Source organism: Dromaius novaehollandiae, chromosome 6 (genome assembly GCF_036370855.1).
Source record: "Dromaius novaehollandiae isolate bDroNov1 chromosome 6, bDroNov1.hap1, whole genome shotgun sequence".
Classification (NCBI taxonomy): Eukaryota; Metazoa; Chordata; class Aves; order Casuariiformes; family Dromaiidae; genus Dromaius; species Dromaius novaehollandiae.
The window spans coordinates 34,187,722-34,208,030 of NC_088103.1; the positions used below are offsets into that span (position 1 = coordinate 34,187,722).

The window sequence follows — 20,309 nt, forward strand, 5'->3', positions numbered from 1 at the left end:
ACTGAGGGGCTTGCTTTCCCTTCATCACACCATTCATATCGACCACATGCCACTGCTTACCACCTTCCCAGCTACGCCAATGGCTTGTGCAGACTTCATTATAAATTAGACCGATGCAATGAACTTAGGCAACAGTGATGAAAAGCCTATTACGAGAAGGCTTAAGCTGTCTAAGCAGGGGTCTACATTTGCACTGGAAAGTTTTTTGGAGTACCTAAAAGCATGTAAAGCTGAAAGCCACTGCTCTGCAGGACCAGCCTGCAAGCCGAGGACTTCTGAAGCCGTCAGGGGTGGTTTTAAGCCCATGCGTTTCAAGCCGGGCAACTTCCCCGAGACAGCGCAAGCTGCCCGCCCTGCCGCCACCACGTCGCCTCCCCGGCGGCGGCCGTACCTCGGCCCCCGGGGGCCGCCACAGCCCCAGCGCGGCGGCGCCGCCGGGCAGCGCCCCCGCCATGGCGGCGGCAGGGAGCGCGCGCCCCCGCCTCGAGCCGCACGCGCCCCCGGCGGCGCGGGGCACGCCGGGAGCGGGGCCTGGCGTGCGGCGCAGCCGTTGAGCTGGCACCACGGCCGTTGAGCCTGCGGCGGCCGGCGCGCGCCCTCGCCTCAGGCGTCCCCTCCCCCCCCGCTACCTCCCGGTCGTCGTCCGAGTCGAGCTCCCCGTCGTCCGTCCCGAAGGGAGGCCCGGCCCCGCCCTCCAGCTCCTCTTCCTCCAGCTCCTCTTCCTCGTCGTCTTCGTCGTCGTCCTCGTCGCCGCTGGAGTCCGAGCGGCTCCGCTCGAACTCGAAGGGGAGGGAGCGCGACCCCGAGCAGCTGGGGGCCCCCTCCATCTCCTGATCCTCATCGGCCGGGCCAGCGCCGACCCCGTCGCCGCCGACCCCGTCGCCGCCCAACAGCCCTGAGACCACAGAGCCGACGTCCACCTCCGTGTCCATGGCTTGGGGTGGGGGCGGGAACCGGGGCAAACGCGGCACCGGCTACTGCCCGCCCGCGGCGAGCGATGGGAGCTGTAGTCCGCCGCGGCAGCAGCTCCCCTGCAGCGCATGCGCGGCGGCCGCCCAGGGGCACGATGGGAACTGTAGTTCAAGCGGACAAGTAACAAGGCCACTGCGCATGCGCCCTCCGCACAGCGGCCTGTGATTATTATAGCCTACAGCTTTTTTGTTGTTGTCGTCGTCTTTTTACTCTTCTCCAGCTAAGAATTAAGTGACTGGCTAAAGAAACGCAGGTAAATGTTTAATTTATCACGAAAACGCGTCGATCACAAGACACTCGTTTAATTCAAAGAAAAGCTTTTATTTTGTAATACCAAAGAATCTACAGTTACCAAATACGAATAAAAGAGATACTAGAAATAACTAGAAACACAAGTGACTAGGCTGCAATGTAATGATTACTCTTCCTTGTAAAGCTTTCAGGTGTTCTAAAATGCCTTTAATAGCGCTTTCACAGGCACTTACAGTGTTGTGAAAACAATGCATGCTTTGAAGGAAGCTGTAACATACCTTATTAGAAAAACTAGTATAACGTGTGAATAGTTTTGGACTTTATACAGCGAGAGCCCCCAGGTTTACAACGGAAGGAGGAATGTTGTGATTCACGTACTGTTAATGCTCTCTGCTGACGCATCCCCTTAGTTTATAGGACAGGTTTTTACCACCAGTGAGGTCCGCACCTCCTGCTACGGAATCAGCTGCAGGACGCGTCTCTTAACTGAGACGGTTCAGGTGTTTAACCGCTGTCACAGGCCGCTCGCGCAGACCCCAGCGCCACCTCACCCCTGCTCCGTGGAGCGCCCTGACGACGCGGTGGTGGCTTGCCGGGCAAAAGCGATCCATTTCCAAACAAGAGTCCTTGCTCAGGCGCTCTGTCAGCGCCGGGGAGCTCCGTGACTCGCAGCCACGCAGAAACCCCCCAAAACCGCGCGTATGTCGCGTCTGTGCTCCGCATCCCGCGTGGGCCCCAAGCGCCCGCCCAGGCCCTCGCCGCCCGCGCTGCCGTAAGCCGTTCCCGGAAGCGTCGCAAAACGAGGCCGCGAGCGCACAGGAAGGCGGCAGCTCTTCGCCCAGACTGTCGCAAGAGCGCCCGCGCCTGCCGGCGCTGCCCGCCACCGGCGGCGCAAGATGGCGGCTCTACCTGAGGAGCCGGCGGAGGTGGCGGCGGTGAAGCCGGACCCCGAGGCGGGGACGCCGCCGCAGCCCCCTGCGGCGCCGCCGGCCGCTTCCACGGCTCCCGCCGCTCCCCCGGCGGCGGCGGAGGGGGAGGCGGCGGGGAGCGGGGGGGAGGCGGCGCCGCCGCCGCCGAAGCCGGCAGCACCGGGCCCGGCCGCCTCGCCGGCGGCGCTGGACCGGCAGACGCTGGTGGCCGTGCTGCAGTTCCTGCGGCGCAGCAACCTCCGCGAGTCCGAGGAGATCCTGCGCCGCGAAGCCCGCCTGCTCGGCGACGACCTGGGCGCCGCTGCCCTCAGCCCCGCCGGCGCCGGGCTCCTGGTAGCCGCGGGCGGCGACGCGGACGCCGCCGGGGGCGGCGAGGCGCTGCTCGGCCGGGTTACCGCCGCCGCCGCCATCGCCGTCGGGGGCAGCGTTGCCACCGTCGCCTCCTCCAGCCCCGGGGTGGCGGCGGTGGCCGCCGTGCCGCCGGGGAAAGGTGGGGCCCGCCGCGGGGCCGGGGAGCGGGGCGGATGCCTGCTGGACAGGCTGTGTTTTGAAGAAGGAGCCATAGGATGCTCGTAAAGGAGGCTCTTTCTGTATCTAGTCTGGGTTGTCAGGTGCTTGATGTGTCCTTGGGATAACTTTTGTTAGGGTGCTTTTAAGCAGTAGGTTCCATGGAGCAGCTTTACAGAACATTGAAAGTATCGTGAAATTTTTGGAACTGATATGTCAGAGATTCAGTAAACTTACAGTATAAAGTTAGCTTGTTCCCGGTATCACCTAATATGGCTGTTTTTACTTAGAAGATGAAGTGATGAAAATATGTATTGATTGCTACAGAGAACAGAGCTCCAAGAGTTGTTAGCCAGTGACAAGAAGTCACTGCCCTGCAGTGGTTGTGTTGCGGTCGCAATGAATTGTTCACTTGAAGCTAATTTATTTGGTTAGTGGAAGCAAAATAATTACAGTGGGTGTATTTTAGAGGCTCAGAAAAATTCTGTTTCTCATCTGACTGTTTCTAGCCTCAGCAGTAAAGAGAACTTGTTCTGGTGCTGTTAGTTCTTTCTACCTGTCCATGTAAAATCTTGGCAGAATTAGGCCATACATTTGTATGTTAACTAACTTATGGGCAACTATTGGCAAGAAAGTACAAAAAATAGCTGAGGATGGAAGAAGAATTGGCTGGTGGGCTGTAGTTAATACGCTACTGCCCCCCCCACTCTTAATGTTTAAGAAGTGTTGAACAAGCACAAGACTTGGTGTTTATGTTTTGCTCTGAGCACTTCACCTTAGCAGAGGATGTGTTAGCTATTGTGTATTTGCTAGTTCTCTCAGTCTAGCTTACAAGCTCTTGTCATATGATAATACTTTTGCAGTTGGAGGAGGTGTTGTTGTGGAAGACCAGCCAGATGTGAGTGCAGTATTATCTGCCTACAATCAGCAAGGGGACCCGACACTGTACGAGGAATACTACAGTGGATTGAAACACTTCATTGAATGTTCCCTGGACTGTCATCGAGCTGAATTATCCCAGCTGTTTTATCCTCTCTTTGTGCACATGTATTTGGAATTGGTTTACAATCAACATGAGAGTGAAGCTAAGTCTTTCTTCGAAAGGTAATTTATTTTCATTTGTGTATTTGCATCAGTTTTGGTTTGCTACTTTGATTAAATCTGTGAGCTATAGTAGCATAGGTTTTTGTGTGTGTGTGTATATATATATATAAAAATATAATACGAATGTGTTGTTTTTCTTCTCTAATAGTGAAGGGATTTGGAATCTGAACTAACAGTATCATGGATTACTGTAACAGTTCTTAAATCCTGTTCCAATCTTATGTGTTACAAAGACATGCAAACTGCATGCTTTTGAACTGTACATGTGCAGACTTTGAACCTTCTTTATGATGGGCTGGTGTGAATTTGAATTGGCTGATGCAAGTCATTAATGAAGAGATGCTGCTTTGTTAGGGAAAGATTGCTGGGTCGTTTTTTAACGCTAGAAAATTACACCGAAATGACAGAGTACTCTTTATAAATACCTACTAATGTCATGGCTAATGTCATGGTGTGTGTATAGAAATTCTTCAAATAAGATTGAAGTAACTCACTTATGGCTAACCTTCAATTTTCTGTGCTCCCACTATGTCTTGCTTAATCCTTTGAGGAGAAATTCAAATTTCATTTGTTTGTTTTTTGGGTTCAGACTAATCATGAAATACTTCAACCCAAAAGGATAACTTTTTCTCCTTTAAATATGGTCAGAAAAAATAGTTCTGTAAATGCAGTTAAAATGATCCCTCCCACCAGTATTTTATAACATGGTTTGAGTAAAAATGGAAAACTTATTTTCTTTAGACTCATGTCAACTTTTAGATATTGCAAATGGAGAGTGGGAAACATATATGTTCAGTGTGGAACGTGCATATTCATGTAATGAATCAGCTATAGATACAGTCTTACATACTTGAAAATGCTCTGTACTTTATGGTACTGCAAATTAGGGTTTCTGTAAATAAGCATGTTAGTGTTACTGTTCGCTATAGGCAGTAACCCTTTGCTCATATGAAATTCTGTGAGCTTCCATTTGTTTGTTCTCCTCATCTTGTTTTTTAGCTGTTGGATATTTTTACTTTGTACTGTAAATCACTGCTGTGTCCCTCTCCAGGATGAATCTTATTTCTGCACTAAAAATAACTCCATATATAGTTAGTAGCTCCCAAAAGCTCTTTACATGTTTCATGTTTAATTAATGTGTTTGCTTAGGGGATAGATAGAATAAAATGTTTATTGTGAAAACTTAAATTGTTTCAATAGATTTCATGGGGATCAGGAGTGTTATTACCAGGATGACCTGCGTGTATTATCTAGCCTAACCAAAAAAGAACATATGAAAGGTAATGAGACCATGCTGGATTTCCGAACAAGCAAGTTTGTGCTGCGTATTTCCCGTGACTCTTATCAACTCTTGAAGAGACATCTTCAGGAGAAGCAGAACAATCAGATCTGGAACATTGTTCAGGAACATCTCTACATTGATATCTTTGATGGAATGCCTCGCAGTAAGCAACAGATAGATGCTATGGTTGGAAGCCTGGCTGGGGAGGCAAAACGAGAGGCTAATAAAGCAAAGGTAGGAGGCAATGATTGTTGCACTTTTATTATTGAGCAATTCTAGAATCTCGGGGAGACATTTTTCACTTTAGTATAGACTGACCATTGCTACTGGAGATCTTAAGAGACAGCATGAACAAAGAGAGGGGTGTAATTAGGTACTGGCAGGAGTAGAGAGAGGTACCACTAGCTGGTCCCTGAAGAACCTGTTGAATCCCTGCAAGAGACAGTTCAGTTTGGCGGACTGAACACAAGGCTGACTCCTGAATTATTCAGTGGTTTTAAAATGGTTTTAAAAGTGGTTTTAAAACACCTGACTCTTTGGCTTCCTCTCTTGTACAACAGAAGTAATCCTTACTTATTGCCAGTCGCTATTGCGAGAATTGTTTGTGTGGATCTTGATACACTCACAGTACTACATAGACAAGGTATGTAAGCTGTAGGGATTCTGCTTTAAAAATGTGCTAAGAGATAGTGGGAGAATTTGCAGTTGTCCAGATTGGTTGTTAGATGAAACAGCAGAACATATACGTCGTTATAGGTTAACCAGTAATGTATGCAGCAATATTAAACATAACAACCTTAAATAGGCAGCTCTGTTATTTTACAATCTTGGACTATTACATTGAAGAGTTTCCATTTCAAAAAACACTTTTCCGTAGGAACAGCAAATACTGTTTTGTCTCATGCCTGTCTTATTGGCTTGCAGGTTTTCTTTGGTTTACTTAAAGAACCAGAGTTTGATGTGCCTTTGGATGATGAAGATGAAGAAGGGGAAAACGAAGAGGGAAAACCAAAGAAGAAAAAACCTAAAAAAGATAGCGTAGGGTCAAAAAGTAAAAAACAAGATCCTAATGCTCCTCCCCAAAACAGGTAACAAGGAAGTCATGCGTGGGGAGGGCTTACTAAATCCAGTCTAGTCATAGCAAATCTTCATCATGGCTCACATGATTTTGGGGGGGGGGGGGGGGGGGGCTCTTTGGCTGTTCCAGCTGTAGCCATAAGGCTTTCAAGGGAAGTAATGGAAAGCTTGGTGTATACTTCCCATATTAAAATTTTATTCAGTTACCCTCTAATCTTTTCAGACTTGATTATTGTCTTCTACCACTGCCTGTCTGGAATGAAATGTCTGGAAGAGCTGTTGGCTCTCCTTTTTCCTTTTTTCCCCTCTGGGTTTCTTTTGGTCAGTTAATCTTTTACATAGTCTTTTATTCTTTCAATTCTTGTTTTGTATTTGAATATTGAGATGTTGAGGTATCTGTGTTTAAACTGACAATATGGAAAGTGCTTTTAGTTCATAAAATATGTACTGCTTGTAGAATTCCTCTGCCTGAACTGAAAGACTCTGACAAGTTGGATAAAATAATGAATATGAAGGAAGCTGCAAGGCGTGTGCGTCTTGGCCCAGACTGCTTGCCCTCCATCTGTTTCTACACGTTCCTTAATGCTTATCAGGTTAGTAAAAGAAGGACTTGGGTAATATGGAAGAAGGAATCAAAGTGACAAACACTACTCTTAACAGAGAAAAAGGAAGCTCTGATGTGTGATTCTATTTAGGTTTGTAGACCGAGATAGCTGTATTGGCTGTTAAATAGTGATTCTGCTCTGTCTAAGATTTTCTTGGTGAATATTGAGGTCATAAGTTTGTAAGCACTTAAATCCTGGGATAAACCTGGTATATGAAATGAAACTGGCTCTGGGCATAAGCAAGCATGGCAGTTACTTAAATTGGCAGAGTGCTTGGAGGGGCAAAATATGCATGGCCCCAGTGCCTTTACCTTACAGAGTTAAACACTGGAAAGCCAAGCTGGCAGCTCTTCTTGCCACTGCAGGAAAGAGCAGCTACCACTGCTGGGAGGAGGCCCTCTGAGCAGAAACACTTGTTTCCCACGCCCTGGCGATTCTCCCATCATCATCAGCAAGCTGGAGTTAACAGCTCCTCTGCTTCCTGTGCCAGGAGGAGCCAGACTCTGGCCCCTAATACTCAGGATAGCAAAATCTGATGTTCATCCACTGTTTTGAGAAATCTTGTGCCATTTAGCTTGCTACTTTCCTTCTTTCCCTTTTTCCTTTTTCCCTTCTGCAGGGCTTACTGGAGTACTTGGAATGAGCATCCTAACTCTTTAAAATAATGTTTAAAGACTTCCTTAAACTATTTAATTCCTGTGGTTTTGCTCTGGTTTTTCTGTAATTCTTTCTTTCACTTTTCATGTGGGGCCATAAGCATATTTTGTAGAATACACTTGAATACAGTAGATAGTTTGCCCTGAAATACTGGAAAACAGTACTGTCGTATTGTTATTAACCAGGCTTCATTCATGCATATTTATTCTTCATGGCATGAGGATGTGTGCATGTTCATTTCAAGTACCTGTATGCTTTTGTCCTGTCTATTTTATTTATTTATTATTTATTTATTTATTTATTTTTGGTAAATCATTCTGGTTAATTTTCTTACTAGTATTTAGGATTTTCTAGTATTCAGAATGCATCGTAAAAGATACAGACTTAATATAAATGGCATTTCGCATTTAGGGTCTAACTGCAGTGGATATTACAGATGACTCTAGCATGATTGTAGGAGGCTTTGCTGACTCTACTGTCAGAGTGTGGTCTGTGACTCCAAAAAAGCTACGCAGTGTGAAAACAGCAGCAGGTAATTAAATAATGCATGCTCATCTTAAATATTATGGTCATATGACAACTATGCTTTGTGTGAACAGAGAAAGATCTGCATCAGGGCTGGGTGTTGTCACTTTGTTAATTTTGGAGGAAGCAACATGGGCACAGATGTGTGATTGCATATTGTATATTATAGTTAGAAACAGTTTTAGAAGGAATTTTCAGTGCCAGATAGAGGGGAAATCCTTTCTTTGTCACTGAAAAGAAGCGTTGTAGCTTTGCTCTAGTCCCCAGTTGGGCATAATCCATAGGCATGTATATCTTTTGTCGACTAACAGGTTATATTTAGACTTGCTATTATGGAAAATCAGAGTATGGATTGCCCAGAAGACTGGGCTATATGATGGTATGATGTATGATGGTATGTTTAGCCTGGCTTCCTAATGAGATAAGTCTTAGGCAACTGGTTCTATCAGCCTGTTCCTCCCCTGATTAGCTATGGAGCCCGTTCACCATTTTCAGGCAAATTTGACAAGCAGAAGTCTGAGATGACTGTATTCCTACAGCTTTCCTGAAAACAATAATTCAGTAACAGTAGTTCTCTTCTCTTTAGCCAGAAGCAGCGCTGGAAAAGCTTCAGAGAGCTCAGTAGTTACCTGTTGTGTATGTCTGCTGCTAGGTAGTCAGCACGCAGAGCTTGGAATTAGCCATAGTGTGTCTTGCTGCTTGGATGGATGGTAGCTATAGGGTGTAGGAGACAGCTGGGTACAGGGGATTTAGGGGAGAGACTAGAGGTATCTTGTGGGAAATCAAAAGGGGAAACTTTGAGGAGGAAGATGGAAGAAAATGTCAAGTATCTCAACACCTACACGAATTCATGGAAACCAGGCTTCTTTAATTTTGCTGTTTATGAAACAGCGTGTTATGTTTGAAGCTAAATACCAAACGAACGTTTCTTAATCTTTATATTTAACTGGGATGTGGTTGTGGTATTCAGCAAACAGTAGCCTACAGACTAAAAGCTATTTTAAGTTGTGTGTAGTGTGTAGCTGTCAAAACACTTTGATGCCTGAAGAGTGTGTTTACGGCCTGTGAAAGTTTTTGACATCTCTATCAAGAAGCTTTTAGTTTGTTTAGAGACTGGATGGTATGTCTATGAAAAATAACATACCAGGATTAATTTATTTTAGCTTAGTGAAGACTAGAGAAAAAGTGGTTATTTATGTAAAGCATTGTTTTCACCTCTTATAGTGGTAAAAACACTTCTAAATGCCATTTTGAATTTCAGAATTACCAATTCCCAGGTGCTATGTCTTGTTCGCTTCATACTTGCCTCCTAAAAAGAATACTATCTGTTTTGTTGTTCACGGCACTTGTCTTTGTTGAACTTCTGACAGTTATGCATGAACTTTGAAATGTTGCAGACCTCAGTCTCATCGACAAAGAATCAGACGATGTCTTGGAGAGGATCATGGATGAGAAAACAGCAAGTGAGTTGAAGATTTTATATGGTCACAGTGGACCTGTCTATGGCACCAGCTTCAGTCCTGATAGGTAAAATAACTTTATGAGTTCCCTAGATAGCTTGTCTCGAGTCTTGATCATATGCTACTGGATATGAACATGTTAATGCAGCTTTTTCCAGAAGGTTAAAGTGATTCTTGCGTATGCAGGTAATAAGGAACTGCTGTGTGTGAGTATAAGTGCTCATTAAGCCCAGGGTGTTGGGCATTGTCAGCTTTTACTGAAATCAATGAGCAGCTGAGGATGCCCAGCACTTTTTTTTTTGAGATTCAGGACTTAAATGGCAAAATAGACCATTTTAATGGCAAACTCTAGTTTAAGCTGGGTTTTGAGGGGAACTACTGCAGCATTGATTTCACTTGTGATAATGCAAAACATAAAAATGGATGGAACATAGCTTTTCTCTGCGCTTATTCGAGTTTCCCTTATGTCCTAGAAGCCTTTATTTTCAAAATGTATAGCATGGTATCCTTAAAATAAGAGATTTAAAAACATTATGTAATTATGAGAGTCTGGACAGTAGAAGGTACATTTAAACAGCTACAGTATTGCTTACATGCACATGGCTACACAAGAAACCACCATAGCAGAAACACAGCTGGGAAGTAAACTTTGTATGGAATCTTGACATTTTGTTTAGCATGTTCTTCTTGTTTTAAGTAATAGTGTAACAATTCAGTGGTCATTCTTTTCATATAACTGGAATTCCTGATTAAAGACGAGCTGCTTTTTTCCCCCTAGTATTGCTGTGTCATCAGAATTAGTGTCATCAGCATCCCAGACTGTCCCTTTTTTTGCATAAGGACCTAAATATGATTCCTCTTGAATTGGCTGCTGTTATTTACCTTGCCAAAAGTGTTCACTTATATGTGACAAGCTAAAGAACTGCTGGGCAATGGACAGTTTCTCTCATCATAGAATTCTTACAGTATTTGTGTAGTGGATATACAGTCTACGTGTAAGTTCCACATATAACATGCTCTACTTTCTCCTGTGACAGGAACTATCTGTTGTCCTGTTCTGAGGATGGCACTGTCAGGTTATGGAGTCTCCAAACATTCACATGTTTGGTGGGATATAAAGGACACAACTATCCAGTATGGGATACGCAGTTCTCTCCTTATGGATATTACTTTGTGTCAGGGGGACATGATAGAGTGGCTCGGTAAGAAACTGGATGACTTTTTTACTTGTAACTTTGTGCTGGATGCACGTTGAAAGTGATTAGCTGGTATTTTCTAGCCCACTCTCCTACTAAGAATGAATTTTATTTCACATGAATTAAAAAATATATATTTTGGTGTTTTGTTTGCATTTCAACACATTAAATTATCTGAAAACAAATGAGATGGTGCACTCTTACGTGTCCATCTACTCATAAGTATTTTCTTTCTATTGTTTAATGGCCATGACAGGATATTCTTTCTTTCCATCTTCTGAAATACATCCTTTTCCAAATAAGTCCATGCTAATTTAGTAAACTGACCAGTAAGAAACCACTGCTTAATTACTTCCTGTATTCCTGAGTGTGCAATAGATCTTGAACCTCATTAGGGTTTTCTTTATTAATAAAATTTTTCTTTTAAGTCTGTGGGCAACAGATCACTACCAGCCTTTACGGATATTTGCTGGCCATCTTGCTGATGTGACGTGTACCCGATTTCATCCCAACTCCAACTATATTGCTACGGGCTCAGCAGACAGGACTGTGCGGCTCTGGGATGTTTTGAACGGGAACTGTGTAAGAATATTCACTGGACATAAGGTAAAGGCCTATCACTCACAGTATGAAAGTGACCTTAATTCTGGGGTGAGATGTTGAAGAGCAGTCTTCAGAACAAATACAGCTTGACTGAAGGTGAGTAGACCTCATTAACTAATTCTGCCCAAATGTGTGTTTCAGGGACCAATTCATTCGTTGGCGTTTTCTCCCAATGGACGATTTCTGGCTACTGGAGCAACAGATGGAAGAGTTCTGCTCTGGGACATTGGACACGGCTTGATGGTGGGAGAATTGAAAGGGCACACTGACACTATCTACGCACTCAGATTCAGTAGAGATGGGGAGATTTTAGCATCAGGTAAAACTCACTGGAAACAGTTTCTATTGTGCTCCATCAGTCTGAAGCAGAACAATATAATTGATTCTTTAAATTGAGTAAGGCAAATTAGAATCACTTGCCTAGCAAAAGTAGCAGATTAAACTGGTAGAAGTTGAATACTTACAGGACTGCTAATTGTGAGCCCTCACTACCCTGGGAACTGAAGAAAAAGTATTACACTGTTAAAAATGCAGTGAAGTTCAGGATCTGCGTACAGTAGTGGCAGAGGCAGAAGCAGAAATTAGAAATTACTCTCAGGCAGAAGAGAAGTGGCTGTAGTAAGAGAGGGGCAGGATGTTGGAATGGTAGGGGGACAAGCAGCAGGACAGGTAAGAGGAGAGAGGGAGGGATGAGTTATCCACTACCTTAGTATTTCTTTGTGCTAGATTTTTGATGTAGAAATATGCATGTAGTATTATGCATGTGCACGCACGACCTCACCCCCCGCAATCGTCAGCTCTATAAGCAGTGGCACTTCTGAGGTCTGCTTGTTTTTCCAGCTTGTCCACATGTGTTCTCTAGTGTCTAATAGAGCTCCTTCTCCATTTTCCCTTAGTGGAAGCACTAAATTTAGTCTCTCCAACTTTAGTTAACTGTTTTCATAAAATCTGTAGGAATTTATTAATTTTAAACTGCTACTCTGTTCTGTAAACTAGTCAAATTAGCCAACACATTCAAGATACTGATAGAAAAAACAATGCATGGACACTGCAATCACATCAGGATAACTTCCTTAGGAAGGGCTAAAAATATTTTAGATTGGTTTTGTAGTATTTTCCTAATTGGAGTGCAGTGAGAATCCTCAGTGAGCCACTACCACAGGAGTGAAAGCTAATAGACAGGGCACAGGTTTGATTTATCTGTTAATGCTCTAGTGAAAACAGGTCACTGGGCCTGTAATATGCTGCTCTGTTCCCTGTATGGAACAAAGAAACTGTCATTTGTGATGGGATCATAAACACGCCCTGAAATCAGCATCTAGCGCCCAGCACAGTCCTGCCTTCTCAGTGCTGATCAATGTAATCCAAACCTGTATGCCTGGAGAAGGAAGTTCCTTGTGCTTTATCCACAGGGCTTTCATTTTAGATTACATGAGGGCTGCAATCCTGAGAACTTTAGTGTGTATGTTCAGTTATGTTAGAGGCTTGTTAAAATCTGTTTGCTTGCAGGAGGAAGGCGTAAGTATTCACTGTTACGAGCAAACCTACTTCTGTGAGCTTTGCTTTTTGCTGTGTTAACTTGCTCCCCAGTAACTTTTTGTAACGTGTAAGACCTTAAACTGTTATTCTCCATTTTCTTCTTAGGTTCAATGGATAACACAGTTCGGCTGTGGGATGCTGTGAAAGCATTTGAAGATTTAGAAACTGATGATTTTACTACCGCCACTGGACATATAAATTTGCCTGAAAACTCACAGGACTTGTTACTAGGTACATACATGACCAAATCAACCCCGGTTGTACACCTCCATTTTACACGCAGAAACTTGCTGCTAGCTGCAGGAGCCTATAGTTCACAGTAAATTATGAAGCTATAAGACTGACTGTGCTAAGTCATTGCAGTAATGACCTCAGGATTTGAGACAAGGAGGAATGTCTTGTACAGGTGGATCCCACTAGTTTGTTGCAAGAAAAACAAAACAATGTAAACTAATGCAAGCAGCATCTTCTCAGTTCTGCATTTCATATTTATCCACAATTTGAAAATACTGGAGATTGACAAGACATCGTGGCTTTAAAGGAAGGAATTGTTTCATGGTGCTTTTGATAAATATATATATATGTATATGAAAATGGCTGTCTCCTCTCAGAGATGGTTTTGAGCTCTGCTGAAACTTTTGGAAAGTTAACAGCCTCAATATGTGTTCTCAAACAATTTTTTAAAGCACTTAATTTACAGTTGGCAAATGTTTACTCAATCTTAAACATAGGCAAAAAGTGTTCAGATACATTCAGAAAAGAAGAACGTAGTGGAATTCATCATAGCCTGGGCTGAGCAACAGGTATGGTGGGAGTAACACTGCAACAATTAGGGCATTGAAAAAGTAGGCTCAACAGGCAAAGGCTTGTGGGGAACTACAAGGAAGTTACAGGTATAGCTTTTATGTGTCCAAGTACTAAGTCTTGAAAAGATTTCAAGCTCCTGTGCTCATTTGAGATATTAGAAATGCAGATCTTGTCATTCTGTTTTCGGAGGTAGCCTAAATGTTTTAAGTGTGATATGCAGCCAGAAGTGAAACCTGAACACTTTGTTGTATGAAAAGAAGGGATGGGGGCACAAGTGAAATACTTTACCCACTCTTAAAAACAGTGGACTTGAACCCTTTTGCAGTATATTAGATCTAAAGAGCTTTAAAAATCTGCTTCCTTTCTGTAGAAGATTTAATATATCAAACTGTAAACATATAGTGAAGAGCCAAGAAAATGAAACACTGTAGAGCAAAAAGATTAATCAGTCCCAAGTGTAGAATCAGTTTGCTTTTGAAGCTTTTCAAAGGTCAGCTTGTCTGCTGAGGTGACAATTTCCACCCACCAAAACATGCTATCCCAGTTCCCCAGTAAGTCTTCCTGGAAAATCAGTAAAGCTCAGAACTCGACTTCCAAGAAAAAGCAAAACTTGCAAAACACTGGGAGGTTTAACTTCTTTCTGTGTCTCTTAATAGAAGCAACAGCACCAAAGGACAGGCCCCATTTCTTTCAAATCTTTTACAAGCTATACAGGGGGAAACGTTTTGCATTCCTCACTACTTCCAGTAAGAGCTTGGACACCTGTACAATCTGTTGGCTCTCTAGAGAAAATAAGTGAGACTTGACATTTCTAAGGTAAAGTGAACAGAGAACTACCTCCCATCTCACCCTTTCTCTGCCTCTAACCCTTGGAGTAAAGGTGCATTACATGTCAAAATAAAGGGTGGAAAATCTATTAGGAAGCTCACCTTGAAATCCTCTCTTTAAGGAAAAAAAAGGTTAAATTATTATGGAGGGGTTTTTTTGTGTGTTATGGCTGAGTTGTTAGTACTGGTACCTCAACAAAACTTCCTAGCACTCAATATGAGCAGTTGCATTTTAGTACAGTTATGGTGAATCAAACAAGTTACCTAAAACAAAACATGTACAGTTTTGACAGCTAAAGAAAAAAAAAAAACACTGCCACATTCTGCCTTTGTATTTTGTACAGTTTTATACTTTTGATATTATAATAAATACTAAAACCACTTAGTTTGTGTCTACAGACTATGCGTTACAGGAAGACATTTTCTTCCCTTGATAGTTGCAATGGAAGCAAGACCCTGCTGGTAAGTGTGAGCACTCTGCTAAGGGAAACAATAATGTAGAAAAGGGTAATTGGTAACTTATATTTAACTATTTAATGCGATTTAGTTCTAACAGTGGGTGATGGGTTCTAGTTAATTAGGCGCATTACATTGTTAGAGCAACCATTCATCTGAAAGACTGTATACAGTGGAGACCTGCTCTGCAAACAAACTGATAGGAGGGGAGGAATTTCTTTGAACTGCACTCTTTTTCCAGTAACCTGTAACAGTTTCTGTGCACCTGCTGCTGCCCTCAGCTCGGGAAGTATGTTTGTATGCTTCAGCATCAAAAGTCCCAGGTTCAACCCTGTTGCTGGCAGCCTTCCAAGAAACATAGTGTTGTTTAATCACATTGACATGTCAGCTCTAACATGCAATCTAAGGAAAATAGTAGATTGTAATTGAGAAGTAGAAAGGCAGTGGGTGGAAAACATGGGAGACAAACTACAAGTTTTACTTCAGTGGTGGGCAGGGAGCAGTTATCTGCATCTAATGGTGGTAAGAATACCTCATCTAGCAAGCGGCTGGGTTGAGGAAAAAAAAAATCACTGGTCTACTAAAGTCTGTGTGTATTCACAGGGTGAGGGCCAGGTAACTAGCCACAGATCTCTCCCTGTACTATTTTCTAGCAAGTTCTAGAGATGTAACAAGTCCAATGCACAGTGACTTTCTGCATCGTTTTAAGCGGGCAATAACAGCTAGGTCCTGCAGAAAACTGGTTAGTGCTCAGGACTCTGAGTCTTGTTACAGCAACTTAAGCCTCCATTAAATCTCTAAGGTGATAGTAGCCTACTTTTTTTCCCATCTCTAGTGATTCCACAGCTTCTGACTGCTATGTACAACATATGAATCTTTTAATGAATTCAGCCATATCCCTTCACCCCGTAAGATAGTCAGGGCTGAATAGGAACAAGGGCCTTTAAACACTAAGTGGAACACTCATACCCATTTGCCGGTGTTTGCACTGAAGGGAAAGACTCAACTTTGCTCCTGTTGGCTACAAGTTGGCTGTTTGGTACTTGTTTTGATCTCAGCCAGGAAGCTTCCCCCCACCTTATTCTTGTGAGAGTCATCCAACTTCAATAGTATTTATCTTTCAGAGTCTCCAGAAAGGTGCAAAACACTTAGCCCTGATGCAGCACAGGATGTTCCAGACTGAACAGGTAACACAATCCATTACAAAGGTTTAATATCAGCAAGAAGTAAGCCATTTTCTTTGACAGTTACCTCTGCAAGAGAGGCTTGTAACAGGGGAAAAAAAAAAAAAAAAAAAAAAAAAAACCTTAAATACCCTCTTTAATAGTTGGGCACCAGCACCAAGCTCTGGAGTTCATTGTTTTGGCCCTCTAACTAACTCCCCCATCCCCAATCTCTCAAATTAGGTGACTAAAGTAGCACAAGGCAAGAGACTCTCAGCTGAATGCTCAGGAGACACTGCACTAGATAACACTGAGATGAGGAAGCTATCCAAATGATAAGAAAAGAAAACAAGCATCTCCATATAATCAATCTTTTGTCCTCCTTGGGAAAAGAGGGCATTCCCTCCATGGGAAAAGATCTGATCAGTCTATGTTGGGAAGTTCTCCATCCAAAGCAAACAGCTTTTGTAATGATAAGTTGCACAATGCAGACAACTGAGGCAGAAGCAAATCCTATTAATCTGCCTCAAATTGCTATGAGTGAAAGAGCCATAGTTTCCATTTAAGCTTTTAAAATATTAAGAATCCAAAAAACAAGAGCAACCAGGACAATCAGTTAACTTCAAACCATGTAAGCTTATTGTCATCCAGTAAGTCATTTGGAAGCATGGAGATGCTTCGATCAGCTGTAAGCTCTGTGCTTGGTAGGACATTCATGCTGCTGAGGTCTTCTACAGCCAAGTTGGTACTGGTGCTCAAGACATTTTAGGATGATATGTCATAACAGCAAAAGAGTTAAGTTAGGCTAGTTATGACAAGAATCAGCTACTGCACTACAGATAACTTCTTTCCCTTCTATCAAAAATACTTAAGTGTCACAATTCTGCTCTGTTGAACCATTTCATATTTTAGATAAAACAAGTCATTGTATATGTTTTATTACTCCAGCCATAACACAACATCAACTTCTGTTACAGTGACACAGATGGGAAGTTCAGTCATGCCAGCAACCTGCCAACAGAAGAGAGATCAACCATAGCAAGTCTTGCACAGTGATACTAGTAACCAAGCATCCCTCTCCCTTTAGCCCAAACAATTTTAGTTAAGAGCAAGCAAACTTGACCATACCCAAGACAAAAAGTGACAGATATTCTTTTAACATGCTAAGCTTATTGTTCTCCAATTACTGCAGATAAGGACAGCCCACAGGTTTTTTTTTCTTCAAATGCCATTTCAGTGGGAATTTTGTATTTGAAAGCAGACTCCAGTACTTGTTTGTTGCTATACCAGAATATAAAAGTCTACTAAGCTTTATCAGATTTGGCCACATGGACCTTCTTTTTAACATGCTCTAATTCACATGTCAAATGCTTATGCTACAAAATAAAAAAAGATAGCCACCCATACAGGCTTAGTTCACCCTTGCAGGGATTCACTATATTAGTCTAAGCACTCTTCTATAGGACCCTTCCATAATCAGGTGTGCAGAGTAGATAGAGTAAAGGAGCACCATACAAAGACTGTTTAAAGCAAGGTTTGAAGAGGATGCATTAATTTCTTCTTGGAATTCTCTAATACTACTAATAAATGGGTCTTGAAATGTTACTTTATTACTTCTATACCCTATGAAGTGACAGGTTAGCCACATTTTACAGCAAAACATCAGGCTAGAGGTACCAAACAATTTTAGGCAAAACTTGACACACCTAGCTGCAACACCCTTTAATTCCCCCTTTCTTGCTTGCTCTTCCTCCCCTCTATAAGGTCTCCAGCCCTCTCCACCATTCCAGAAGAGAAATTATGGGTTACCAGGATTGTTACTACATCCCCCATTAGCAACCTATTTCTTTCAAAATACCCCAAAGCAAATGGACTTTGTACTTACCATTTTAAACCTCAACTGAACTATGAAGTTCATGTGCCTACGCTTCTATCTCTAATCATATTTTGTTAGCAACTTATCCTTCATCACTCTTTCTTCTTGGACTAGCATCGAATCATTTTGGTCCTGGAAGAACACCAGCCACTTACCATTTACTTCTCTGCCACGGCAGGAGTTTTCTTTTTAGGCCTAAGCTTGAAGTACAAGATGAGCATTGCAATGCTTGTATACGTCGCTATTACATACTGAAAAATATAAAAGTTTAGTTTCAGTCTAAAACCCAAAAAACACCATTATGCTACATCACAAACGTTAATTTACATAATACATACATTCCTCCTGCCTGTGATGGTATAGGAATTGAAGTATTTCTGAAATCCAGTGAATTGGTGTTGAGATCCTGAGTCATGGCCTGCCATGGTCACTTGTCCTAACAAGCAATAAAGTTAATGAGTTTTACAGTAAGTTGGGACAGGATGAATACATAATCATATTAAACTCTACACTGAACTTAATGCTTCCATTGTTAAATATTAAGTCTGCCTCGGGACATTCAATAGACACTGAATATACATGAGGGATAGGCATATTCAGAGCACTTTATCTTAAAATATGATGCCACACAAGTGACATGAATGGAGATAAGGAAATTAGGGGTTCTGGACAGGAAGAACATTCATGATTTTCAGAATTCATTTGACTGAGTTTAAACATGAAAAAAAAAATCAGTATGATGAAGATGCAAGGGAAAATTCTTTAAAATACTTACAAAAGAAAACTACCAGTCCTGCCTACAACCATTCAAAAGAGGCAACCTTCTACCAGTTGTTCAAGAATTTGCAATACCTAGTCAAGATAAAACTTCACTAGTTCAGCTATGACATTTTCTCAATCCCATATCAAAAACTGGTTGGCAGGCTTGGGACTAGACCACTGCTATATTTTGTGATTCCACATCCACGGCATCTTATGTGCCCACTGTATGAACTCACAGACCTGGCTAAAAATACATATATATTTTTTCTCCTAGTTAGTTTTCAGCTAGATCAGTGAGTTGACTAAGCTGGCTACCCAGCCTTGCAGCATTATACAGCACTGTGACATGCTTTCACAGGTACAACAAAAACACCAAGTACACAGTAATGCACTTTTAAGTTCTATCTGTGTCTAGACCAAAGTTTTGGATATATTGTAAGAAGTTAGTTAACATGAAAGCATGCAGACTGGCACGGCACTAATGTACACTTAGAACCACACAACAGCTGAGGCTGGAAGGCACCTCTGGAAATTGTCGAGTCCAACCTGCTCGCAGCAGGGTCACCTACAGCAGGATTCCCAGGACTGTGCCAGAGCAGTTTTGACTACCTCCAAGGTATATATTTAGGATAAATATTGGTTATTTGGTAACCCGGCACAGAAGCGGCACGGGTGCTGCAGGGCTACCCCCCGGACCAGAACCGGGCAGAGGTCAGCACGCTCAGGGAAGAGGGCTGCCAGACTGCTCAGCAGGTTCCTCCCCCACCGAGGCAGCCGCTAGGGCAGCCTGACCCCATCGCGTAGCCCCATCGCGCCATCGCGCCAGCCCCCCGCATCAGGCAAATAACCGCCTAGATATCGGCAGCAAGCGACGCGGGAAGGCAGGGGCATCGCCTCAGGCCGTGCCCTTGACCGCGCCGCCAACACCCGCCCGCCGCCCCAGCCCAGCCCAGCCCAGCCCAGCACTGAGGGCCGGGCCCGGCCCCCGGCCCCCAGCACAGGAGGCCGCAGCCCCAGCGCTCCCTCGGGACAGGGCAGCCTCCGCCCTACCGACACCCCCAGGTACCAAGGCCTCAGCCGCTCTCCAACTGCCGCTGCTGCGCTCTGCCCTTTGCCAGCGCCCTCCCACAAAATGGCGGCCGCCAGCGCCCCGCCCGCCGGCATCCACTGGGCCCTGCGCGCCGTACGCCCCTGCCGCGGGAGGCGCGGATTGGCTGCGCCGCCCAGGGGGCGGTCCTCCTCGCCCCCTTCCCCTCTGGTTGGCCGCCGGGCACGCCCGCTACTTCCTCTTGCCCTTTGCCCCGCGCGCGCTGCTTCCGGGCGGCGCAGCGGCCGCACGTGCAGCCGAGGGAGGGCGGCGCGGTCGGCCCCAGCTCCGCTCCCGGCCCGGCAGCAGCGAGCGAGGGAGGGAGGGAAGCAAGCAAGCGGCCTCGGAGCGGCGGGAGCCCCGGGAGGTGAGGAGCACCCGGGGCAGCGGGTTGCGCGGCAGCGGGTCGCTGCGGGAGGGCCCGGGCGGCCCCGGGTTATCGCGCTGTAGTCAGAGAGCGCGGGGAATCTCTTCTTGCTGATAATTTAATTTTTTTAAGGGTGTTTAATCCAAATTCGAGGCTTTCTTGGGAGCAGGGAGCAGCTTCTGTCCCTCCCCGCTCTGAGAAGAGAGGTGCAACAAGGTGGGACCCGGCCTCACTCCTGAAACCTCGGTCTGGATAG

At 44.2% G+C, this 20,309-nt stretch overlaps 3 protein-coding genes and 1 non-coding gene across 7 annotated transcripts in view; 2 read left to right on the forward strand and 2 right to left on the reverse strand.

Moving 5' to 3' along the window:
- The window catches only part of PCGF6 (polycomb group ring finger 6), a 35,424-nt gene extending 34,363 nt beyond the window's left edge, over positions 1–1,061 (reverse strand). For 2 of the 3 annotated variants that reach the window (XM_026110343.2, XM_026110345.2), the window contains exon 1: positions 630–1,061. In XM_026110343.2, the coding sequence (XP_025966128.2) occupies positions 630–932 (303 nt within the window). In that variant the 5' untranslated portion in view covers positions 933–1,061. The remainder of the gene's footprint in view (positions 1–629) is intronic. The other variant, XM_026110344.2, reaches the window with a different exon arrangement.
- Positions 1,062–2,059: 998 nt separating this feature from the next.
- On the forward strand, positions 2,060–14,727 carry TAF5 (TATA-box binding protein associated factor 5). The gene is made up of 11 exons (XM_064514177.1): positions 2,060–2,643; positions 3,524–3,764; positions 4,965–5,280; positions 5,971–6,134; positions 6,581–6,716; positions 7,797–7,917; positions 9,308–9,437; positions 10,408–10,572; positions 10,995–11,172; positions 11,311–11,488; positions 12,814–14,727. Exons 1-11 carry the CDS (start codon positions 2,121–2,123, stop codon positions 13,029–13,031), a joined length of 2,370 nt encoding a protein of 789 aa, XP_064370247.1. The 5' UTR covers positions 2,060–2,120; the 3' UTR covers positions 13,032–14,727.
- Positions 14,728–18,426: 3,699 nt separating this feature from the next.
- Positions 18,427–19,705, reverse strand: ATP5MK (ATP synthase membrane subunit k). The gene is made up of 2 exons (XR_010389754.1): positions 19,650–19,705; positions 18,427–19,208 (listed from the first exon to the last, which is right to left on the reverse strand). It is a non-coding gene; the product is annotated as an ATP synthase membrane subunit k (transcript).
- A 160-nt stretch (positions 19,706–19,865) lies between these two features.
- The window catches only part of PDCD11 (programmed cell death 11), a 28,050-nt gene continuing 27,606 nt past the window's right edge, over positions 19,866–20,309 (forward strand). For both annotated transcript variants that reach the window (XM_026110337.2, XM_026110336.2), the window contains exon 1: positions 19,866–20,053. The gene's annotated coding sequence lies outside the window, so the exon portion shown is untranslated. The remainder of the gene's footprint in view (positions 20,054–20,309) is intronic.